The 22,105-nt window shown below is 42.9% G+C and overlaps 1 protein-coding gene and 1 non-coding gene across 2 annotated transcripts; both read right to left on the bottom strand.

Moving 5' to 3' along the window:
• Positions 1–594: 594 nt before the first annotated feature.
• Positions 595–16,087, bottom strand: LOC134372216 (zinc finger protein 543-like). Its single transcript, XM_063089550.1, is given in 5 exon segments — positions 595–776; positions 779–2,203; positions 9,909–10,004; positions 13,288–13,414; positions 15,780–16,087. Coding segments are annotated over 5 exon segments (1,776 nt in total). The 5' UTR covers positions 15,810–16,087; the 3' UTR covers positions 595–678.
• Positions 16,088–21,122: 5,035 nt separating this feature from the next.
• LOC134374489 (U2 spliceosomal RNA) lies at positions 21,123–21,313 on the bottom strand. The gene has a single exon (XR_010023328.1). It is a non-coding gene; the product is annotated as a U2 spliceosomal RNA (small nuclear RNA).
• Between the last annotated feature and the right edge of the window lie 792 nt (positions 21,314–22,105).

Below are 22,105 nucleotides of genomic sequence, written 5' to 3' on the forward strand. Positions count from 1 at the left end.
AGTTTCTTAATTGTGCAGCAAAATGTGCCCATTCATATGTAAATCCTTATCTTCTTAAATATAAATGTATTTCATAACTCAAGCCTCCATAATTCTCATAAAGACGTATATTCCTGGTCCTCAAGAGTAGAAGAAATGTTGTGAAACAAATCAGGCTTTCAATAAATGTTTTCAAACATACCCTTATTTATCTAACTGTCCTGACACTGAACAGCAGGGACTATATAAACAGGAAAAATAAAGGGGATGTAGCTCTTGTGTACCCGATATGATATTCCCCTCTCCCCAGATGAAATAAGAATGGGAAGGCAAATTGCTATGGGCTTTTTAGGGAAGTGTGAATGAAGCTGTGCTTGAATTTCTTTCTCTTTTCTATGTCTCCTTCTTTGTTTAAATATCCCTGAGATAACATTTCCCTGTAAACTAATAAGAAAGATGTGGCTGAAGTTTTTTCTAAGTGCACAGTAACCAATGGGTCTCTCTCATGGAGGAATCCTCAGATGTAGAATGGGCTGGGTCAATTTGATTGAATCATTAACATGATTCTTTAAATGACAAATGGTGATCTGAGACAGGTTTTCTCATAGATATGACGCTTATGGGATTTCTTTTTGGCATGAGTGGCCAGATGTTGAGTAAGATGTTTCCTCTGAGCACAGATTTTCTTCAGTGGTTACATTAAAAAAATCTTTCCCTATTAGTTCTTGGATATTGACTGAGGTTTGTCCATTTGTACAAGGTCTTCCCACATCTGTTAAACTGGTAGGGTTTCTCCTAGTATGAATCCTTTGATGATGAGTGAGTGATGAGCTGCGATTGAAGGCCTTTCCACATTCACTGCACTCATAGGGCTTCTCTCCAGTGTGGATGATAGAATGGCGAATGAGGTTTGCACTCCTGCAAAAGGCTTTCCCACACTCGATGCATTCATAGGGCTTCTCTCCAGTGTGAATCTGCTGGTGCCTTGTGAGGTGCGACCGGCGGTTGAAGGCCTTCCTACACTCCATGCACTCATAGGGTTTCTCTCCAGTGTGGATGCTAAAGTGTCGAATAAGGTCAGCCCTATCACTAAAGGCTTTCCCACACTGTTTGCATTCATAGGGTTTTTCTCCAGTGTGTGCCCTTTTATGCAAGATAAAAGTGGAGTAGTGAGTGAAGGCCTTTCCACATTCACTGCACACATAAGGCTTCTCCCCGGTGTGAATCCGCTGGTGCTGCTTGAGGTGTGACCTGCGGTTGAAGGCCTTCCCACACTCCATGCACTTATAAGGCTTCTCTCCGGTGTGGATGATGTAGTGTTGAATGAGGTCTGCACTCTCACAAAAGGCTTTCCCACATTCATTGCATTCAAAGGGCTTCACTCCAGTGTGAATCTGTTGGTGCCATGTGAGGTATGACCGGCGGTTGAAGGCCTTCCCACACTCACTACACTCATAGGGCTTCTCTCCAGTATGGATGATATAGTGTCGAATGAAACCTGGCCTATCTCGAAAGGCTTTGCCACATTCTTTGCACACAAAGGGTTTTTCTCCAGTGTGGCTCCTGTTATGCAAGACAAAAGTAGAACGGTGGGTGAAGGCCTTTCCACATTCACTGCACTTATAAGGCTTCTCCCCAGTGTGAATCCGCTGGTGCCGTGTGAGGTGTGACCTGCGGTTGAAGGCCTTCCCACACTCCATGCACTCATAAGGCTTCTCCCCAGTATGGATGATGTGGTGCTGAAGGAGGTGTGTGCTCTTGCTAAAGGTTTTCCCACACTCTGTGCATTCATATGGTTTCATGCGAGTGTGAATCTGTTCATGTTGCACAAGGAGGCAATTCTTGCTAAACACTTTCCCGCATTCCTCGCATTCATAGGAATTTTTCCATTCATAAATCAGGGGATCTGTTACTGGTCCATGTGAGTCACAGTCATAAAGAGCATCTTCTGGAGGACATTGCTCCTGTATATTCCTTGAACACACAGCTGTCCGCAAACCAACATGTTCAGGGCTCATTTTTTCAGGGAGCTTCTCCTTCTGGGGGTCTATCCCTGGTCTCAAGTGGCCTTTCTGCATTTCAGATGGCCCATCCTGATCCTTGGCTTGCCCCATCTGGGAGTGCTTTGAGGCTCCCTGTGTCAGTCGTTCCTGGAGTGAGACTTCCTTAGGCAAGGCCAAGTGAGAAGGTGTAGGCTCTCTGGTCTTGGGTTTTGCACTGTCACCTCAATGGAAAACAATACACAAAAGGGCTTATTAAGATGATGACAGAGAAGAAATTAAATTGTTTAAGTGAGAACAAGAAGATGAAAATAGTGGTTCTGCACCTGCTATATTTGAAATTCCTGAAACCTGAGTTTGCAATTCCTTTTTTGTTCCTAGGTTCTTAAAATTTTAAAGGGAGATGCAGAGGCTGGGACAGGAGACAGTGTGTCTGGAGTAGAGATCCTTGCTCATAGTCAAGACTGGGTGTGTGTATTTGTCTGTTTTTGTGTTGCTATAACAATACCTGAAACTGGGCAATTGATAAAGAAAAGAGGTTCATTTGGCTCACAATTCTGGGACAGCTGTATCTAGCACAGGCCTCAGGTTACTTCTACTTATGGTGAAAAGCATCCAGGCAGCCTGTAGGTGCAAGGAGATCACATGGCAAGATGGGAAGCAATAGAGGGAGAGGAAGTGCCAGGCTCTTAACAACCCTCTCTCTGGGGAACAAATCTATTCCTGGGAGAGTTCACTTACTCCCCAGGGAGGGTATTAATCTCTTCATGAGGATTCTGCCCCCATGGCCCAAACATCTTCCAGTAGGTTCTACCTCCCAACACTGCCACACTGGGGATCAGATATCAACATGAGCTTTTTTTGAGGGGAGGAGGGGGACATATCCAGACTATAACAGGGTAGGTGGACAGAGTAATGATGACACTGTGTATAGTGAGTTTGCTCAAAGCAAGAACATGTCAAAGTGCTACAGCAGGTCAGAAAAGGGGCACCTAATGTAGCCTAGATGTGAGACAGAAATAAGTTAGGAAGCTTTCCACAGGGGCTGCCTCATGAACTGAGTCCAAATGGAGAGGCAGAAGTTGCCATATAGAGTAATTGGGAAAAACATCTCAGCCTTCAGAAATAGAATGCACAAATGCACAGTCTTCAGAGAATCCAGGGAACTGCAGTGCCTGGGAGAATGGAGTTGGTGAAGATGAAGAGAGAGGTAGGGCAGAGAGGAAGCTGATTACCAAGATTCTGATTTGGGGATAGGTGGCAATGGCCAGGGCCACTCCTCGAACAAGTCTTATAAGGCAGAAAATGAACAGGATCTGAGTTTATATACTGATCCACTGTGTCTGAGGAGCAGAGAGGTGAAAACACTAACAAAACGGACTGGCTCTTGAAGGAGAAATTTAAAAATTTTACTTAAAAACTGTAAACATCTACATGAACAAAGAAATTAATAATATAACATTATCAATGCTCCCCAAGAGAAACAGCTACATGAACAGACTAGAAAAAGAAACAGTAAGATGAAGAAAATTATTAAACTTTACTTCAAAACTATAAGAAGTTCTATATAAACTTGAAAATATAAAATTGTCAGTTCTACCCAAATCAATACGTAAATTCATACAAAATAAAAACAGGTTTTATCAGGGAACTTTAAAAACTGATTCTAGAATGTATGTGAAAAAGCTAAGTCCAAAATATCCTTGAAGGAGAATAAGAAAGGGAACCTACCTCATCCAGTGAGTGGATAATATGGAAATCATAGACATCAAGACAGTGTGGTACTGGCACAGGAATAAGATATACTGGCAATGAAAAATAAATGGAGAGGTCAGAAATATATTCACAATGGAGCTTTGATAGATGGCAGAGGAAGCATAGCAGCTCAGTGGTAAGATGAAAGTCTATTTAGTAGAAGGCTAAAGAAAAACTGGTTACCCATGGTAGTGAATTGAATTATGTCCCCCAGAAACTTGTTGAAACTTGAATTGTGTCCTCCAAGTTTTATGTATTAGAAACTTGGCCCCCACTGTGACTGTTAAGAGGGTGGGAAAGCCTATTATTGTAATTGAAAGGTGGAGCCTTGAAGAGGTGATTGGGTTGTAGGACCAAGCAGTAGTGAAAAGATTAAAAATGGTGATCAGGGGCTTGGTTCTGAGGGCTTTAAAAGAAGGGGGGAGTCTGTCTCTCTGCTCTCTCTGCTTCCACCGTCTTGCAGTGTAAGACCCCTGGGTCACTGTTACCACCACCAGATGGACTTTGGGCTTCCCAATCTTTTGTAAGCAATAAATTTCATTTTCTTTGTAAATTACCCAGTTCCAAGTATTTTGTTATAAGCAACACAAACAGACTAATACACTCACATATGGAATAAATAAAATCTCATTCGTATTTCACATCACACTCCCAATCAAGCTCAGTTCAATAAAGACTGAAAGGTCAAATATCAAATGTTAAAACTTTTAGTATAAAATAAACAAGAATATCTTACATTGGGGTTAAGCAAGATTTCCTAATCAAGACAAAAAAGCATTGATCATAAAAAAGGGGGGCTTATAAATTAGACAGTAATGAAATTTAATGAAAGATACTTCAAAGAGTGAAAGACAAAATTAAAAACTAGAGAAATTTATCTATAGTATAAATGATAAAAGATTAGTTATCAGGAATGTATAAAGAATCCCTACAAATCAAAAAGAGAAAGGCAAACAAGTTAACAGAAAAGTAGACATTTATCTGACATGACGTTTCACAGAAGGAAATACAGAATGGCCAAAAATCATGTGATAAGGTGCTCAACTTCCTTAGTAATAAGGAAAATGTAAATCAAGACAACATGAAGATACCATTTTGTATCCATTTGATTGTCAAAATGAAACCTTATAAAAGTCTTGGACAGGTCATGGATCAGTGGATCTCGTGCTATTTCCTGGAGTCAGTGTAAATTGGTATAACGCCTTTAGAAAACAGTGGGATGGCCTGATAAGAACTTGTTTAAAAAATGGAGGCGGGGGCAGGGGGCGGCTGGCCAGTTAGGTCAGTTGGTTACAATGCAGTGTTGGTTAACACTGAGGTCAAGGGTTGAGATCCCCGTACCAGCCAGCCAACAAAAAACAAAACAAAAAAGAAGAAAACAATGAGTGTTATCTTGAATAGTTGGTCATTAGCATAGATTATAATCCAATAATTCTACACCTAGGAACATTATCATGAGAAACCACCGCACACGTGCACAAGGAATATGAACGTGTACATGAATACTCATGGCTAGACTTTTGTAAGGATCAAAAGATATAAACATCAAGACACAGTGATATCTGTAATAAAAGAAAAAATAATAAACAAGTGCCCCACTTAATAGATACATACATTGTGACACAGTGTAGCAGTGGAATAAATTTAAAGCTATATGCATATAAATTTGTTACATGTTATTAAGTTAAAAAAGCATATTCCAGAAAACTACATCAATCATAACACCATTTTTAAGTTAAAAAAAAATGAAAAGTACATAATACATTGATTAGATGTACTCCCATGTGCACACACACAGTATAAACAATCCTGAAAAATATTGGATTGACTGAGGAATAGAAAAACTATTCAAAAGGCAAATTACCAAAACTGACATAAGAAACAGAAAATCTCAATAGTACTAAATCTACTAAAGAAACTGAATGTGTATGTAAAAGCTTTCCAGCCCAAAAAGGAATGGGATAATAAAGCCAGGATTCATGGAATGAAAAAGGGAAGAAGCACATAGATGGAGGTAGGCAGGGTGGTGCTATAGACTTAATATTTGTGTCACCCTAAAGTTCATATGTTGAAACCCTAATCTCCAGTGTGATGGTATTTGACAATGGGCCTTTGGGAGGTAATCAGTTTATGAGGGTGGAGCCCTTGTGGATGGCATTAGTGCCCTTCCAAGAAAGGACACCAGCACTTGCTTTCTACCTCTTCTCTCTACCGTGTGAGGATACAATGAGAAGATGGCCATCTGCAAACCAGGAAGCAGGACCTCACCAGATATCACATCGCCAGCATCTTGATTTTGGAGTTCTCAGCCTCCAGAATTGTGAGAAACAAATGTTTGTTGTTTTAGTCACCCAGGTTATGGTACTCCTTGTTATAGCAACCTGAACTAAGACAGCAGGGTATGAGTAATATTCTCATTCTTGGTTTGGGTGATGTTGTTAAGGAATGAAGGAACAAATAAATAACCTAATAAATCTATTAGCCAGGCTCACTTATGAATCAATGATAAGAATGTGTCATAAACCAAGGTTTGCAATTACTCAAAATCTGTACACCTGAAGTCCACTAAAAAAATTAGAGGTCACTTGTGTATTATGGCTTAAGACCACAAAAATCCTAGACTTGAGTTCCAGCAGAACTCAATGTTAGCTTTGTGGCACTTGGCAAGCCACTCAAATTCAACAAGCCTCCATTTCCATTTCTAAAATATGGGCTAAAAATAGAGTCTGCCTTATAGGAGTGTTGTGAAGATGAAGTGAAACACTGCATATATCCCATGCAGCATGGAGGCAGGCACTGAGTAAGAAATCAATACATGTCAGCTATAACTTTTTAATAAGGATTAGTCAAAAAATACACATATGGGACCTAATTTGGAAACATGTACATTGAAGATATAAGAATGCATGGATTAACCTTGGAGAGCACTTAAGAGTAAAAAGGATGGGCTGTGAGATGCCTGATGAAGCCAACATTAAAGGCGAGATCAGAGAAGAAAGTCCAGTGAGAACAAGGAAGGAGATCAGGAAGTCTGGCAGTATGTGAAAATAAAATAAATAAATAGGGAAAGAGAATCCACAAGGGCCAGATGCTCAAGTGCAATAAAATATGAAAAGGTGGTGCTACATCATGAGCTCTTTTGCTGGGAGGTTAAAAGGGTAGCTCTGGAGACAGAACTCCTCAGTTCAAATCCTTCCTGTACCGAGTCAGCTGACGTCAGACAAAATATTTACTGTTTGCAGTCTCAATTTCCTCATCTGAAAAACAGAGACTCAGTTTCTGCCTCAGAGGCTGTCATGGGGATTAAATGAGAAAATGCCTAAAAAGTGCTCGGCACAGTGCCAGACACTGCATGAGGTTTCAGTGAATTGAGGGACATTATTTGTTCTCATTGTGGTCACTGTTGAACTTAAACATTAGGATGAAAGCAGCGATCATTCAAGAAGCAGTTTCAGTGCTGTGGCACAGAGAAACCTCACCATGAGTGTCAAAGAGCAAAGGGAATGATGTTACAAAGTGCTGATGAGGATGTAGAGCAATGGAGGCTTTCACATGCCAATGGTGGGAACGTGGAATGGTGTAGTCACTCTGCAGAACTGTTGGGCAGTTTCTATCAAAGCTGAACATACACCTACCTCCTAATGTGATCTGCACACACACCAGAGTATGTTCCTAACAGAAATCCGTGCTTATATCCATGAGAAAACATGAACTATATTTTAAGTAGCATTCTTCATAATATCCAAAAACTGAAAACAAAAGGAATGTCCATCAAGATGAGAATGGATAAATGAATGGCAGTTTTTCATACAATGAGATACTGCAGAGATTGAGAGTGAACGAACTCCAATATGAAAAGAATTTAATGGACATTATGATCGAAAGAATACAGATATGACAGCATACTGCTAGTTCAAAAGCATTCGAAAAGAATCTGCTGATGGAGTCTAAATAGGGGCTACTGGAATAGTAGGAAACACTATTGAGGGCAGAATACCTTGAAGAGCTGCTGGAGATAGTCTATGTTTGGTGTAGGTGGTGGTTAATTGGGTTTATACATAAGCAAGAATTCATCAAGATGACTTTTTAGGATTTTTGCACAGCACAGCATATAGTGGTATTCAAAAAGTGAAGAGAATACTAGCAAATGGGAGATATGGAACACAAATGTAGACATCTCTTACAAGAATGAGGCAGCCTCTCTACGAAGATTGAAAGGGAAAGTAGAGTCAACACCAATGTGAAGCCATTAGAGAGGAATTTGTAAAATGTTTTGCTTTCCCCAGATGTAAGGAAATTCAGCATCTTTTGATACTGAGTAGAGAATAGATAAAGTTAGAGAAGAAGCAGAAAAGAAGTGAAGAAGCAAGTTCCCTAAAGAGGTAAAAGGTATGACCTAGACTTTGAAGTAGGAACTGGCCATGGCCCAGGGCAAGACCTCTACTTGTGAGGTGAGAAGGGAAGCTAACACATATGAGAAATTTATATGAATGAGGGAGGGTTGAAGATCAAGCAAAACAATGATGTAGACTCTGTTTTCAATATGAAAATATGCTGAGACATCAGCGGGAGTGGTGAATGTTTGGAAGAAGGTCTGAGAGGCTGAAGGATCTGGTGGAGAAGAGCAGATGACAAGAGATGGGGGGAGACCAGCTGGGAATGTGTTGGCATCACCCAGGCAAAAGAGGCTAACTTAGACTAAGAGTGTGAGGACAGGTATGATGTGGAGGTGATGGACTCAAGAGACGTGCATGATGGAAAATGCACAGCATTTGGAGATGTGTGAATGCAGGAATGACGGACATGGAGGGGTTAAGGAGTTGTCTGAGGCTGCATCCAGTCTTCTAGCCTGCTTGGATTACATGACCATTCACTGACACTTGGGAGGTGGGAGAAGTGGGCAACATCACGAGCTTTTTCTGGGGCATGTTCAGTTTGAGATGTGTTTTCCACATTCACAAGAGATGTGAGATTGAGGTCAAGGGTGAAGGTTCAAAACAGACTCTGAGGGGCTGAAGTGGGTTCGAAAGACTGAACAGCCCAAGGGACCACCAGAGGGGAGAAACCATGACTCTGTGATGGCCACAATCAACACACATGATGGCCCCAGTGTCCTGAGCAGCCTAGATGCGTGGCAGAGAAGGCCAAATGTCACCTGGAGGATCTACAAAACAAGAGGAACAAGAAGGCTTAAGGCAAGGGACCACTTCTGAGTGTCTGATTGCTGCTCAGAAGATGGGTGGGTGGAGAAGGGGAGAAAAGCCTTCCTTGCTTCCTCACAGTTCAGAAATAAATGTGAGCTATTGTCATTATCTAATAGGACTAATAACATAGCAAGCATAATGCTCATAGCTTTCTTTCCATGAGCCAGTCACCATGGCTCAAGCAGAGTGTGAAACAGTTTTGTGCATAATCTATCACATTCTCAAAAAACACAAATGACATACAAGCTATCATTATAACAATTCCTTAGAAAGGGAATGAATGCAGTGGACTGAGTAGATGTTCACCAAACCACTTGCACTTGTCCTTGGGTACACAGCTCAGCCACATTTCCTAGCCCCATGTACCCAAGTGTGGCCCAATGTCTTGTGAGTGGAAAGTGAGGGGAAGGCATGTGTGTGGAAGTGGGTGTTCCATCTTCCCTTCTCTCATTTCCCCTCTGCCAGCTGGAGGATGACAGGGAAGCCTTAACCCCTCTCAATGATAAAAGGTACCTGGGTTTGTGATAAACTGTGTGGTATAGCACACCAACCTTCATGTTCCTTGGTGTGAGTAAAATAGTTTTCATATTCTGTCTACCAAGATTTTGGAGTATACGTGTTAGAACAGTTAGATTTAACTTAGCCAAATTTATGTACAAAGTCACAATGAAATCATGAAACTTCCCCAAGGTCACAAGGCTATTTTGTGTCAAAGCTAGTTGTTAAGCCCAAGCAGTTAAAGCTGAGAACCTGCATTTATGTAATATACCTCACACCTCTCCAGGAGTGGTGAAGAGTGTGATGGGGCTGAGGCGGTGGAGGGCAGAGGGGCCACAAATTAACTGGCTCTGCAGATCCCAAGCCCCCCAAGAAACCACAACAAGAGCATTCCCACAAAACTCAGAGGCAGTGGTCAAGTGTCAGTCTTCAAGCTGCCACGAATCCCACTTTCCCGGCTGTTGGCACCTACCTGAACAGGGGCTTTGGGAGAGGTCTTTCTTCACTGTGCATAAGTCCTGCCTATGCCCCAGCTGGTAGATCAGCTCTGGTTTGGACACGGGATAGCCTGTGCATGAAGAAGGGAAGAGGACATAAGGATTTTGGTGAAAACAAAGAAATTTCTCAATCTAGTTGGGTCTTCAGGATGGGAGCAAGACCTCGAAATGAAGCTACAAGTCAGCAAAACACTAAACTGCAACCTGGAAACCAACTACAGAAAAAGCCACATAGACTGTAAGACAGTAAAGCTGGCAGTGTAGATAGCTCCAATTCACTTTGATCCTCATCCTATGAAATGTCAACACTTTTCAAATATATTTCCTGAAAGTATTCTCTAATTAATCCAAGTCATAGTATCTGAACCTCCCTTTTAATTGATAACATCTGGAATGCCTACTTGCCAGTGCAGACCAACTGAAACAAAATCTCTGAGGGTCAGACCTTTGCATCAGTAGATTTTAAACACTCCCCAGGTGACTGTAGCCACCATAGCAGGTGAAAAAGCCCTGGTCTCCATCATCTTGCAAATGGCATCCTTGATCATCAGTAGTCTAAGTAGGCAGATGACCTACATCAGCCACTCCAAGTAAAGAGAAAGCCTTTATTCCAGGAAGGGCTGAATGAGGGGGGTCTGCACTCCTGGTGTCCTGAAGCATGCTTGAACTTCTATGAGGGACCTGCCTACAGACCTGGACCAAGGAGAAAAAGCAAAGAAACAGACAACTGGGTTGGTATCCACCAACATGGAAGCCAGCTCCACCACTGAGCGTCTCATTAGGTGAGATAATAAATTTCCTTCAGGGTGAAGACTCTTTGAGCTGGTGTTCACATGTAGCCAAACACTTATCAACATAAGAGGGAGTAAAAGACTCATGGACTGTGTAGAGAAGTTAATGGTAGTGGCATCAGAACCCACAGAAGGCTCACCTGGCAGATCTCATACTGCAGCTTAGGATTCATCAGTCTTCTCTTAGCAAACATTCCCTCATGTCTGCTACGTGCCTGACACTGGGCTCAATGACGGAGCAGTGAACAAAGTGATTCAGACTTTCTTCAGCTCTGTCAGGATCATGCTCCTCACCACCTCAGGGCTTCTGCAGGTGCTCTTCCCTCCACCTGGAGGCTGTTCACTCCTCTACCTTGCTCCTTCTAGCTAACTCTAACTCTGATTCTCAGCTCAAATGTTACCAACTGAGAAGACTTCACTGCTGTGGTTCTCAGGTGCTTTTTCTTTTTTTTTTTTTTTTAAAAGATGACCAGTAAGGGGATAGTAGCCCTTGGCTTTTTGTTGTCAGCACCATGTGCTCTCCCAAGTGAGCTAACCAGCCATCCCTATATCGGGATCTGAACCCGTGGCCTTGGTGTCATCAGCACCACACACTCCCAAGTGAACCAAGGGCCAGCCCCCCCAGGTGCTTTTTCAACCTGCCCCCCACTGCCTGCCATGAAATTTTTACTTGCAATAGTTAAGTCAAAAACTAATATTTACACAGTGTAACCATATCCCAGGGAGTGTGCCAAGCAATTTAAATGCATTGCATTTTGTAAAAAGTGAATTAAATGCATGTATGTATTTAGAAAAGAAATAACATTTATTTCTTTATTTTTTTGGCAGCTGGCCAGTACAGATATTTAACTGTGGAACTTGATGATATCTACAGTCTAACCGACTGAGCTAACTGGCCAGCCTAGAGAAGAAATGTTTAAAATATTGAGTCTTTCCATTCAGGAAGAAGGTGTCTTCATTCGTATAATTCTTTTTTAGGTCCTAAGCAAAATGTCATAATTCTATTCCTGGGGGTCTTGCATGAAAAATTCTATTTTAGGATTTCCTTACTGCATCCACATTAAGTATGCACAGTGATCAGCACCGTTTTTTTAAAAACAATCTTTTTTCTTTTTTTGGCAGCTGGCCAGTATGGGAATCTGAACTCGTGACCTTGGTGTTATAAGGCTGTGCTCTAAACCACTGAGCTAACCAGCCATCCCCAATCAACACTGTTTTACAGATGAAGAAACTGAGGTTCAGGCAGAAAAAGTGATTTGACAAAACCCTGGAAATAATGGCCAAGCCAAGATGGAAACTTGAGTCTAGTCATCTGTAGCATTTGGCCATTTCAACCACAGAAGTACAGAGCATTGTTCCAGAAAATGCCAAGTCCAACTGTGATGATGATATCAGTAACAGTAGTGACAGCAGCAGGGGTTACAATTGCTAACCTGCACACAGCCAGACATTACCAGGGATTGTTCTGAGCCTTTTTTCCTCAAAACAGCCCTTGAAATTGATACTACATTGCCCAATTTTGCCCATGAGAAAATTGAGGAACAGAGAGTTTCAGTAACTAACCCAAGAACACATGGCTCATTAGCAGAAGGGATTGAACACTGGGGGTCTCCCAAGTGCTACACTAAGGAGGGAACTGCATACATGCTGTGTGGGGCCAGCAGACTCAGACCAAGTGGGCTATGGAGATGAGAGGTGGACATGAGAGGAAATATTCAATCCTCAGGGAACAGGCATGCCAGAGTGACAGCAGACATGGTGACTCCAGACTTCACCATTTCATGAACCACTAAAATATAAAAAATTGGGAGGGAATTCCACATAGTGATTTAGTCACATACGGACATTTGCAGAAACACCAAATATCATCTACTGTTATCAACATTTGATAAAAGGACTTTTACCACCCAAAAATGCATAGGACAGCATCTCACAGTGAAAGTATATTTTTAAAACTGGATGAATTAAGCTTTCTGAAAGACTCACTGCAGTGGTCCTATTATGCTTACTTACCAAGGACAGGGATATTGAGAGACTAGAATGTGTGGAGCGTGAACAGAGAAACAATATAAACATGCAGAAAGAAGAAGGGACAAGGAATGTGTGTGCCTCAGAGAGCAGTGACTAGGGGGCCACTTCCTTGCGCAAAATAGCTGAGGCAGAAAGTGCCATTGTGAAAAGGCCATTGCAGAAGCAGACTCACAGAGAGAAGCCAGGAAAGAGACCCAGATGCCAGGGGCACACTCCTGCTTCCTCCCAGGTCTTACATCAGTCCCTCCAGGGGCCTTGCTAGAAATACTACCTTTGGGATCCGCAAAACACCCCATTTCCTTCCCACACATCCCTTTCCTTTGGTTGTGATGAAAGGCAAACTATTTTTTGTGCAACCCTCCCTAGGTGAGACACAGGATCATGCAGGAAGAGGTTAGTCCAGAAAATGACTGAAGCTGCAGGGAGCAGGGAGGGCGAGCTCCTGAGGCCTCCTTGACCAGCCAGGCCTGCAGCCAGAGGGTACAATGAAAGAGGCTTCAGGGACCCCACATGGTGGGGAGAGAGGCCTTACCCAGAGAGACCAGAAGCCCACAGGTTTCCAGCATCACCTCCTGGTACAAGGTCCTCTGGCTCAGATCCAGCTGCCCCCACTCCTCCTGAGTGAACGTCACAGCCACATCCTCAAAGGTCACAGAGATCTAGAAAGTGAAATAGTGGCGGTGGTGTTACCCTTGGGACTGCTAGATAGGATTAGAATCTGCCATTCCAGCACAGGAAGAGATGCACAGAGACCCATGGGCCAAATCACCAAGCACCTCCAGAGGGCTGAGCTCTGTGCAGGGCTTCACGGGGAGGTGGACACAGCCTTGGAAAGATTAAAGCAGTGTAGAGAGAGAAGCATCTTATGCAGGAAGCCACTGGATATTGAGACAAGGTTAGGACAATCCTGAGTGTAACATTTTAGGCAAAGAAAGTAAGCATTGTGGGGTATCAGAGGATGGGAAAGAAAATAATACCAATAATGATAACAGCACAGCACCTGAGTCATAGTGGTCCTCACTGTGAGCCTGCCCCATCCTGAGGGTTTTACATGCCACGGTTCCCCAGCTCTGGAGCCAGACTCCTAGGTTTAAAACCAAAGTCCTGAAATCAACACTTGCCTACTGTCTGACCTTGGGGACCTCATTTCATTATTCTGAGCTTTGATTTCCAGGTCAATACAAAAACATACCATCAAAAACAGTCATAAGAATGAAACACAACAAAAAAAGTGTTTGTATAGAAAATACTGGGGTGATGGGCCACAGCTCCTGAGGTCAATACCATCATCATCTCATGTCACACTCAGAGACTTCAGGTCCAAGAGCTCTACCAGTTTATGCAAAGTCACATGTCTTACAAGCAGAGGCAGGTTATGAACCCAGGTCCCTCTGGTGTAAGGTCTGATCATGTAACCCCGACACCCTTTCATTAGCAAAGTTAATCCACAGTTAATGAGGCTAAGAAGCTTTCCAAATCCATACATCCATTTCAGCCACCCTGAAAATATTTCCCTGGACATGGGTAGAGGAGCAGAATTTTCATCTTCCATCTCATAGAAGAGTCAACTGAGGTGGTGGCACCTGCCTGGGAAGTGGCAGAACCTGAACCAGGTCCCATTGCCTTCTATACTCATTCTTATGGACTCCCTGGGAGAATCTACAATGAGCCATCACTTTGTTTGCCTACCTGAGTCCTGCCAGCATGTATCCTTGAGGCCAGGATACTTCAAAAACAGGGAAAAGGAGTTACAGAGTTACAGTGGCCATGAGAACACTGGACATGATGTCTCTCTTGTCTGAGCTGGGTGGAACATCCAGCAAAAGACCACGCAAACTTGCCTCTCAGAGCATGTGTCAGTGGGGTGGGGGAACATAAGGTTCTCCTGAGGACTCTTTAAACAACCAGTACACCTTTGTTTTGTCCATGCAGTTCTACCTGCCTGAAATGCCATGCCCTCATATGCCCAAGTCCACCTGCTGGATGGAGGCCTGCTTCCCTTGCAAAGTTTACTTTAGGTGTCATCCCCAGGCCTCCCTATCCACTGCATAAAGAAGAGGATAAAATCACAGGCTGTGATGATCAACATACTGGTTGTTAGTCTCTAGTGAGCTATAGCGATCTGGGACAGGTAACTGAACCTCTGTGAGACTCGAGTTGTTCTTGTGGAAAACAGTGATGATAATATTACCTAACTATAAGAAGTTGGGTATTAAATGAGGGGACATGAGGGTAGTTCAAAAAGTTTTTGGAAAAATGGAATTAATGCATAGTACAATCTTTCCATGAACTTTTAGAAGTATCCTCCTTGTACATAATGCCTGCCTACTAGCCCACAGCAAGGATGCAGTGAAGGTCACCTATTATGGTTCTTTGGTAATTATTTGTTTTCTCTTTGCTCCCAAAACATCCTGGACAAACTCGACCCAAGAAAGCTTTTAAAATATTGCCAGATTCCCTACACGAATATGCCAGAACCCAAGCAAGTGTGGAAAGAGCCACTTTAGCTTGAACTGCTAGGAAGGGCCTCTCCAAATAGGTGACATCTGAGAAGAGACCAGAAAGATGAGAGAAGTAAGCACTGCAGATATAGGGGCAGTGTCCCAGGCAAAGCGAAGTGCAAGGACAAAGGCTGGGATTTGGAAGTGAATTGTCATGGTCAGGTTGGTGTGTCTGAAGAGTAATGAACAAGGGAAAAGAGAAAAACACAAGGTCCAAAGTGATCGGCCAAGATGGATCAGGTGGGACTTGCAGGCCTTAGCGTGAGGTTGGATTTATTCCAAACGTGAGGGGAGCCCTGAGAAGGAAGCATCATTTACCTTTCGACCATTGACTGAGCACCTGCCAAAGGCCCGACACTGTTGTAGGACTGCAGATAAATGAGAAGCCAAGGACACTTCTCATAAATGAATGTCATTTTCACGACAACGAGAAAATCCAGAGGGTTTCTTGGCTTCCAAACTACCCAGGAGGCGTCTCCGAACTAGCAGAGAAGCAGCAAGGCCAAAAATCTCGTCCACTCACCTGCGCCAACTCCATCAACGCCGCCGCCATGCTGGGATCCTGTGGACAGCAGGCACCAGGGATCCCGCACGCTCAGCCGGCCCCCGGCCCCCACCCCTTCCCTGCCCTGGGCGGGAGTGACCTTGGCTGACTGTCGTACTCCGAGCCTCAGTTTCCCCCGTGTAACATGCGCCCAAAGCCCAGAGCGCCAAGTCGGGGCTGCGGAGAGGAGGAAGGGGTGTGTCAGGCTGCTACAAAGACCCACAAGGGGGACGTATCCTCCCAGCTGCCCTTCCAGCTCGGACGTGGGGAGCGCGCCCCGCCCAACGCTCCAGGCCCCGCAGTCTGTCAGGACCTACCCGGCTCAGGAAGATGACGTACGCCGCGCGAGAGCCCCAAATCCCGCCTCCCCCGCAGAGAGGCGTAGGAGGTGCCTCTGTCCTGGGCCGTCATTGGCCCAGAGTTCCCGGCAGACGCACGGGCAATGCCTTCTGGGTAATGCAGTTTTCCCCCTACGTCCACCAGGCTGTGGGGGATCTCTGCTACCCTGTCTACCTCTGTGTGAGTTCCCAAAAGGACCCGAGCGCCGCCTCAGGACTGCCTTTTACAGTCGGCACAACCCGGGGGCAGCAAACTGTCTGTTCTACGTCCCGGCATATTTAGGCTCAGGAGCCGGGGACACTTGCCCGAGATTAGGGCAGGTGCAAAGGCGCTTAGCCTGGCCCTCCGCAGGTCCGTGGCTTCCCGCTCAACTCATCTCTTTTCAGGATCCTCATGTAGGGCATATGGATAAATGAGCAGTTAACTGCCGAAAGGAGGACGCCGTAAGTCCTGCCCCGAAACGCTGCAAACGGACAAATCGCCTCTCCTGCCAAGGTCTTCTTCGGCCCAGCGCTACCTTCACAGGATGCACGGACTTCTGAGTCACATAGTTGGCCAAGAGGACGCTAAGCGTGGATTTACCAACACTGAGGTTGGGGGGGCGGGGGGCGGTGAGAGTAGCGGTGGCTTGGAGGAGACTGAAAGACAAGTCAGACTGGGAGAAAATATTTTCAAAATATATCTCTAATAGATAATATATCTATATATCTTTCTTTATATCCGTATCTATGCCTCCCAAACTCAATAAGAAAACAACCCAGTTTTAAAAATGGACAAAATATATGAACAGATACTTCACCAAAGAAGATGAAAATTATACGGATGGTAAATAAGCACATGAACAGATGCTCATCATCAGTAGTCATTAGGGAAATGCAAACTAAAGCCGCAGTGAGACGCTACTAAACATCTGTGAGGTTGGCTAGAATTGTTAAGACTGTGTTGGTGACAACGTGGAGCAGTTGAAACTGTCACACAATGCTGGTGGGAATGTAAAATGCTCCAATCACTTTGATGACAATGTGGTGTCTGCTGCTGATTTCCAGAGGTTCCCTTTGTTCATGGACAATGTTGACTTTCCACGTGGTAGCTGAGATAGATTCGTCCAGACAGCCTCCAAATCAGAACCTTCGAACTGCTCCCCTCATGCCACTCTGATTTGTGCAGAGATAAGGCCTCATTGTTTAAGCCTTTAATCTGTTTTGTTCTTTGTGCAGGGTTGATTGAGAAAATAATCGTGCTGTGCCAGGAGGGACCCTAAACTTTATGTACCTCAGAGAGGATGGCAGGATGGCAGAGAACAGCTCTCAGCCTAGTTTGGTTTATTTTGCAATGTTGATCATTCTCTCTTAGGAAAAACTACGGGGGGATTGAGGGACTGACCTCGTGACTTGGATTTTGGGATCTCCTATGAGCCCCCAGCCCACCCTGATGAAGGGGTAGTTGGTGAGATAACCTCTAGTGCTTCTGGGAACAGCATGAGGTGAGTCACCTTTTGCCAGTAGATGTGTCACATTCTCCCAGCACTGTGAGGGTAGCTGTCTCCTAGGATCTAGCTAGAAGTCACAGACTTTGAAGTGCAAAATCTAGTAGGCATGAAAGACCTACAGGGGCTAAGTAGGAAACGTAATAGATAAAGAAACACTGCACAGAGAAACATTAATAGTAGGGAGTGGTGGGGACTGTGGCAGACAAGGTTATATGTCTTCTCTAAAGGGACATACACAAATTTCATGTGACTGTGACTGTGAGATTAGGGTTTATAGAAATTCTCGGGACCTATAGACCTGTTAAATCTCTTGTGGCTGAAGTCAGTGTGAGAGCAAATAACTGGAAGATTTCTGGATTCCTCTACCTCCCTAGGCTGTTAATTTTTTGGCCATCACTTCACAGGCAGGAACCCCAGGACAGAAGAGAGATCTTATAGTCCATGGATGGGTCTTTTGTGACCCAGCCAGCATTTGGGTAGACATGGCCTTTATTGCTTTCCAGCTTTTGCTGCCACTGAAGCAGGGCTGACTCAAGATATGGGAAGAGGGAGATGTTTGAATCAATATAAGTTTGATTGATCCAGATTTTTATGTGGAAACCTTTTTTCTTAACAGCTTTCTTGATGTATATTTGGCACATAATAAATTGCACATATTGAAATTACACAATTTGCTAAATTTGGACATGTGTACACCTGTGATATCACCATGATTAAAGTAACAAACATGTCATTGCTCCCAAAAGTTTCCTTGAGCCCCTTAATAATCACTCCCTCTCCAATGCTTTAACCCCATCTAACCACTGATTTGTTTTTATACCACTATACCTGATATTTTCAGGCTCCTTAATTTTTGTCAGATGGGTACAAAGGCATCTTACTGTGGTCTCAATTTGCTTTTGCCTTGTTATCAAGAAAGTTAAGCACCTCTTTTTTAAAATAGACTATTTTAGAGCCGTTTTAGGTTCACAGAAGAATTGAGCAGAAAGTAGAGTTCCCATGTACATAGCCTCCCTCACTATCAACATCCTACACCAGACAAATACATCCTATACCAGATGTATTTGTTACAACTGATGAACCTACACTGACACACCATTATTATCCAGTCCATAGTTTTCATTAAGATTTGCACTCAGTGGGCTGGCCCGTGGCTCACTCGGGAGAGTGCAGTGCTGATGACACCAAGGCCATGGGTTCGGATCCCATATAGGGATGGCCAGTTTGCTCACTGGCTGAGCGTGGTGTGGACCTTGCTGTGCCGAGGGTTGTGATCCCCTTACTGGTCATCTTTAAAAAAAAAAAAAAAAGATTTGCAGTTGGTGGACATTCTGTGGGTTTGGACAAGTGTATAATGTTATGTGTTCACCATTATAGCATCATACAGAGTAGTTTCACTGCTGTAAAAATTTTCTGTTGAACACCTCTTTGTATTGATTGGCCATATCTATACCTTCTCTTGTGAAATGTCAGTTTGTCACTTTTCTGCCCTGTATTCTTGTTAAGTCATTTGTTCTTTTTAGATATTTTAGGGTTCTTTATATATTTCTGATACTAATCTTTTATCAATATATGTGCTGAAAATATTCTTCTGGTTTTTATCTTGTCTTTTCACTCTCTTCGAGGTATATTTTATTGAATATAATTTATTTCATTTAATCAAATTGATTAATCTCTTCTTTGTGATTAATGTTTTTGTGTCCTGTTTAGGAAATCTTTTCCTACCTTAAGGGAACATGATAGTCATTTTTTATTTTCAACTAAAAGTTTTTAAATTAGGTTCAGACTTTTGTCTTAATCTGTAGTAGATTTTTTGTGTGGTGAAAGGTAGAAATGCAATTTCATTTTCTTTCATGTGGGAAACCAATGTTTCTAGCTCCATTGTCTAAACTGTTCCTTCTTTGACAACTGACCTGTTATGCCACCTCTACTGTATATCGAAGTTCCATATATGTATAAGTCCACTTCTGAGCTCTGTATTCTTCTTTCTTTGCCAATTTGTCTTACCTTTATGTCAACATTGCACTGCTTTAATTTGTATAATTTCATCAAGTCCTCTCTCCTCACTGATTTTCAGGGATATTTTTGGCTCTGTGCTCTTTTATGTAAATTTCAGAATCAGCCTGTCAATTCCCATGAACTTCCCTGTTGGGATTTTATTTGGATTTGTGCTGAATATATACATCAATTTGGGGGAATAATTGACAAATTTGTATTATTAATTTCTCCATTCACATAGATCATTACTGTCTTTAAATAAAGTTTTACAGCCTTATCTCTCAAGATATGGTCTGTTCCTTCATTTTCTCAACTATCTGTTCCTCAGGCACAGTGGACTCAATATGTCCATCCAGATGCTGCTCAATCTCTGCCCGTCCAGGAAATAGAAATGTACATACTAATTGTCATCCAAATCAGATTCCTGGGAATAAGCATTCCTCCTGCCTCCACCTGTCTCCCCATCTGTGTCTTTACCATCCTCTTGTTACTTGAAGTTAGCTTGGCATACAGGATTCTCTCAAGGTTCTATGCCTTTGAATGTTCTGTCTCCTTCAGCTGCAATGCCCCTCTCACTTGTACTATCTGGCAATTCCTACATTAGTTCCATTAGGACTCAGCTTATGGGGCACCTCCTCCAGGAAGCGTTCCCTGATCTCTTTTGCTCTCCCACTGGGTTAAGTGCCTGTCCCTGTGCTCTTGTAGAACCATAGAACATCTATTAGAACGTATCACCTACACACAGTGCAGTCTTATTCTATTCATACCCACTACTCTACACAGTAAGGTGGGGTCTCCACTTCAGATCATCCTTCCCTGCCGCAGCTTTTGTTCCAGGATTTTTATTTAAAGCTATCGAGAGTCCAAAAATGGGGAAAGAATAAAATTGCAAACTTGGGTTTGAGAGATGTGAAAACACAGTAGGCATCAAAGGCACTGTTCTTATTCTCATTTTTCTACTGAAGTGGTAATTTTATTTCCTCTATGCTGGCATCACTAATAGGCCCTTTTGTGTATTGTATTTTCTTTAGATGAGAAAACACATTCTGAGACCACAAAACCTTCTACTTCTCAGCCGCCCTGCCTGAGGGAGCCTCACTTTAAGGACAACTGACTCATGGAATCTTAAGGGACTAAAGTTGGTGTGAGACAGAGGATAAGGACGATCAGAAATTCACGAAGGGTGCTTGAGCCCAGGGATAGTTTCCTATAGGGAGAACCTCCCCAGGAAAATGACCTCTGAACATAACAGTTTGTGAAAAGATCATAATTTGCTCTGAAGAGTTTGACAGAAGTGAGTCTCCCCAGGAGAGATTTTTCTTTCTTTTCTTTTTTCTTTTTTTCTTTCTTTCTTTTTTCTTTTCTTTTCTTTTTTTTTTTTTTTTGGCAGCTGGCTGGTGTAGGGATCCAAACTCTTGACCTTGGTGTTAACCCCATGATCTAACCAATTGAGCTAACCAGTCAGACCATATTTCTGAAAAATATTGATCACCCTGAAGGGGTACACTGTCCCTGGAGGTACTGCAATACCACGTTGATGCATGGAGTGGATGGAGCAAGCTCCTATTCCATCTCCCAGCTTTAAAAACCCACTTAATATATTGTCCTCGGATAGAGGATGTATCAGATATTAAACTGATAATAACAGATACTACACTTTATCTTAGCCAAAAGGCTGAGAAGCACCAGAAGATATTTTTCATGAATGGAACTCAAAAAGTGCAGGTAAAGATTTCATGGGATATGCAGAGAAGAATCTCTGTAAATAAAAGAAATGTGGGAAAGGGTTTAACAGACATTGGCATGTTGTTTGACATCAGCAGATTTACACTGAAGTAAAGCTATATGACTACAGTGAGTGTGGGGAAGGATTTTATTAGAGGGCAGAACTCAACACATGTGGATTTATACCAGAGTGAAGCCATATGAATGCTGGAGAGAAGACTTAAGAATGCAAAGAATGTGGGAGAGGCTTTGTAACAGCTCTGTTTTTGTCTGAAATAACATCCCACCCTGTAGAATGTCCTTTCAAGGGCAAAGTATGTAGGAAAGCCTTTTGTGACAGTTGTTCTTTCAGTCATCACATGAAGATTTACATAGGAGAGAAGCCCTATGAGTTCAATGAATGTGGGAAGTCCTCATACACTTCTCCATTTTTTTCTAGCATAATCGAATACACAATGAAGAAAAATTCTTTGAGTGTAAAGTGTGGAATATACAATAAAGCATATGTACTTCACAGGGCCTGGTATTCCAAAGCCTTGCAGTTTCAAATATTGACCTTGCAGAGGACTGGAAATTTTCCTCAGGCTATAAAGTCTCTGGTGTAAGATAAAGATTTGTGGCACAGCAAGGTTGCTGGCTCAAGGACAGACTAGTTACTGATTGTTATGTAAAGATACTGAGAAATTGCTGTAAGATCACTTAATTGTCTAATGGAATGTCATCTGACTTGTTTCACTGAACGTTACCAGCCTAT

Source organism: Cynocephalus volans, chromosome 3, assembly GCF_027409185.1.
Source record: "Cynocephalus volans isolate mCynVol1 chromosome 3, mCynVol1.pri, whole genome shotgun sequence".
Classification (NCBI taxonomy): Eukaryota; Metazoa; Chordata; class Mammalia; order Dermoptera; family Cynocephalidae; genus Cynocephalus; species Cynocephalus volans.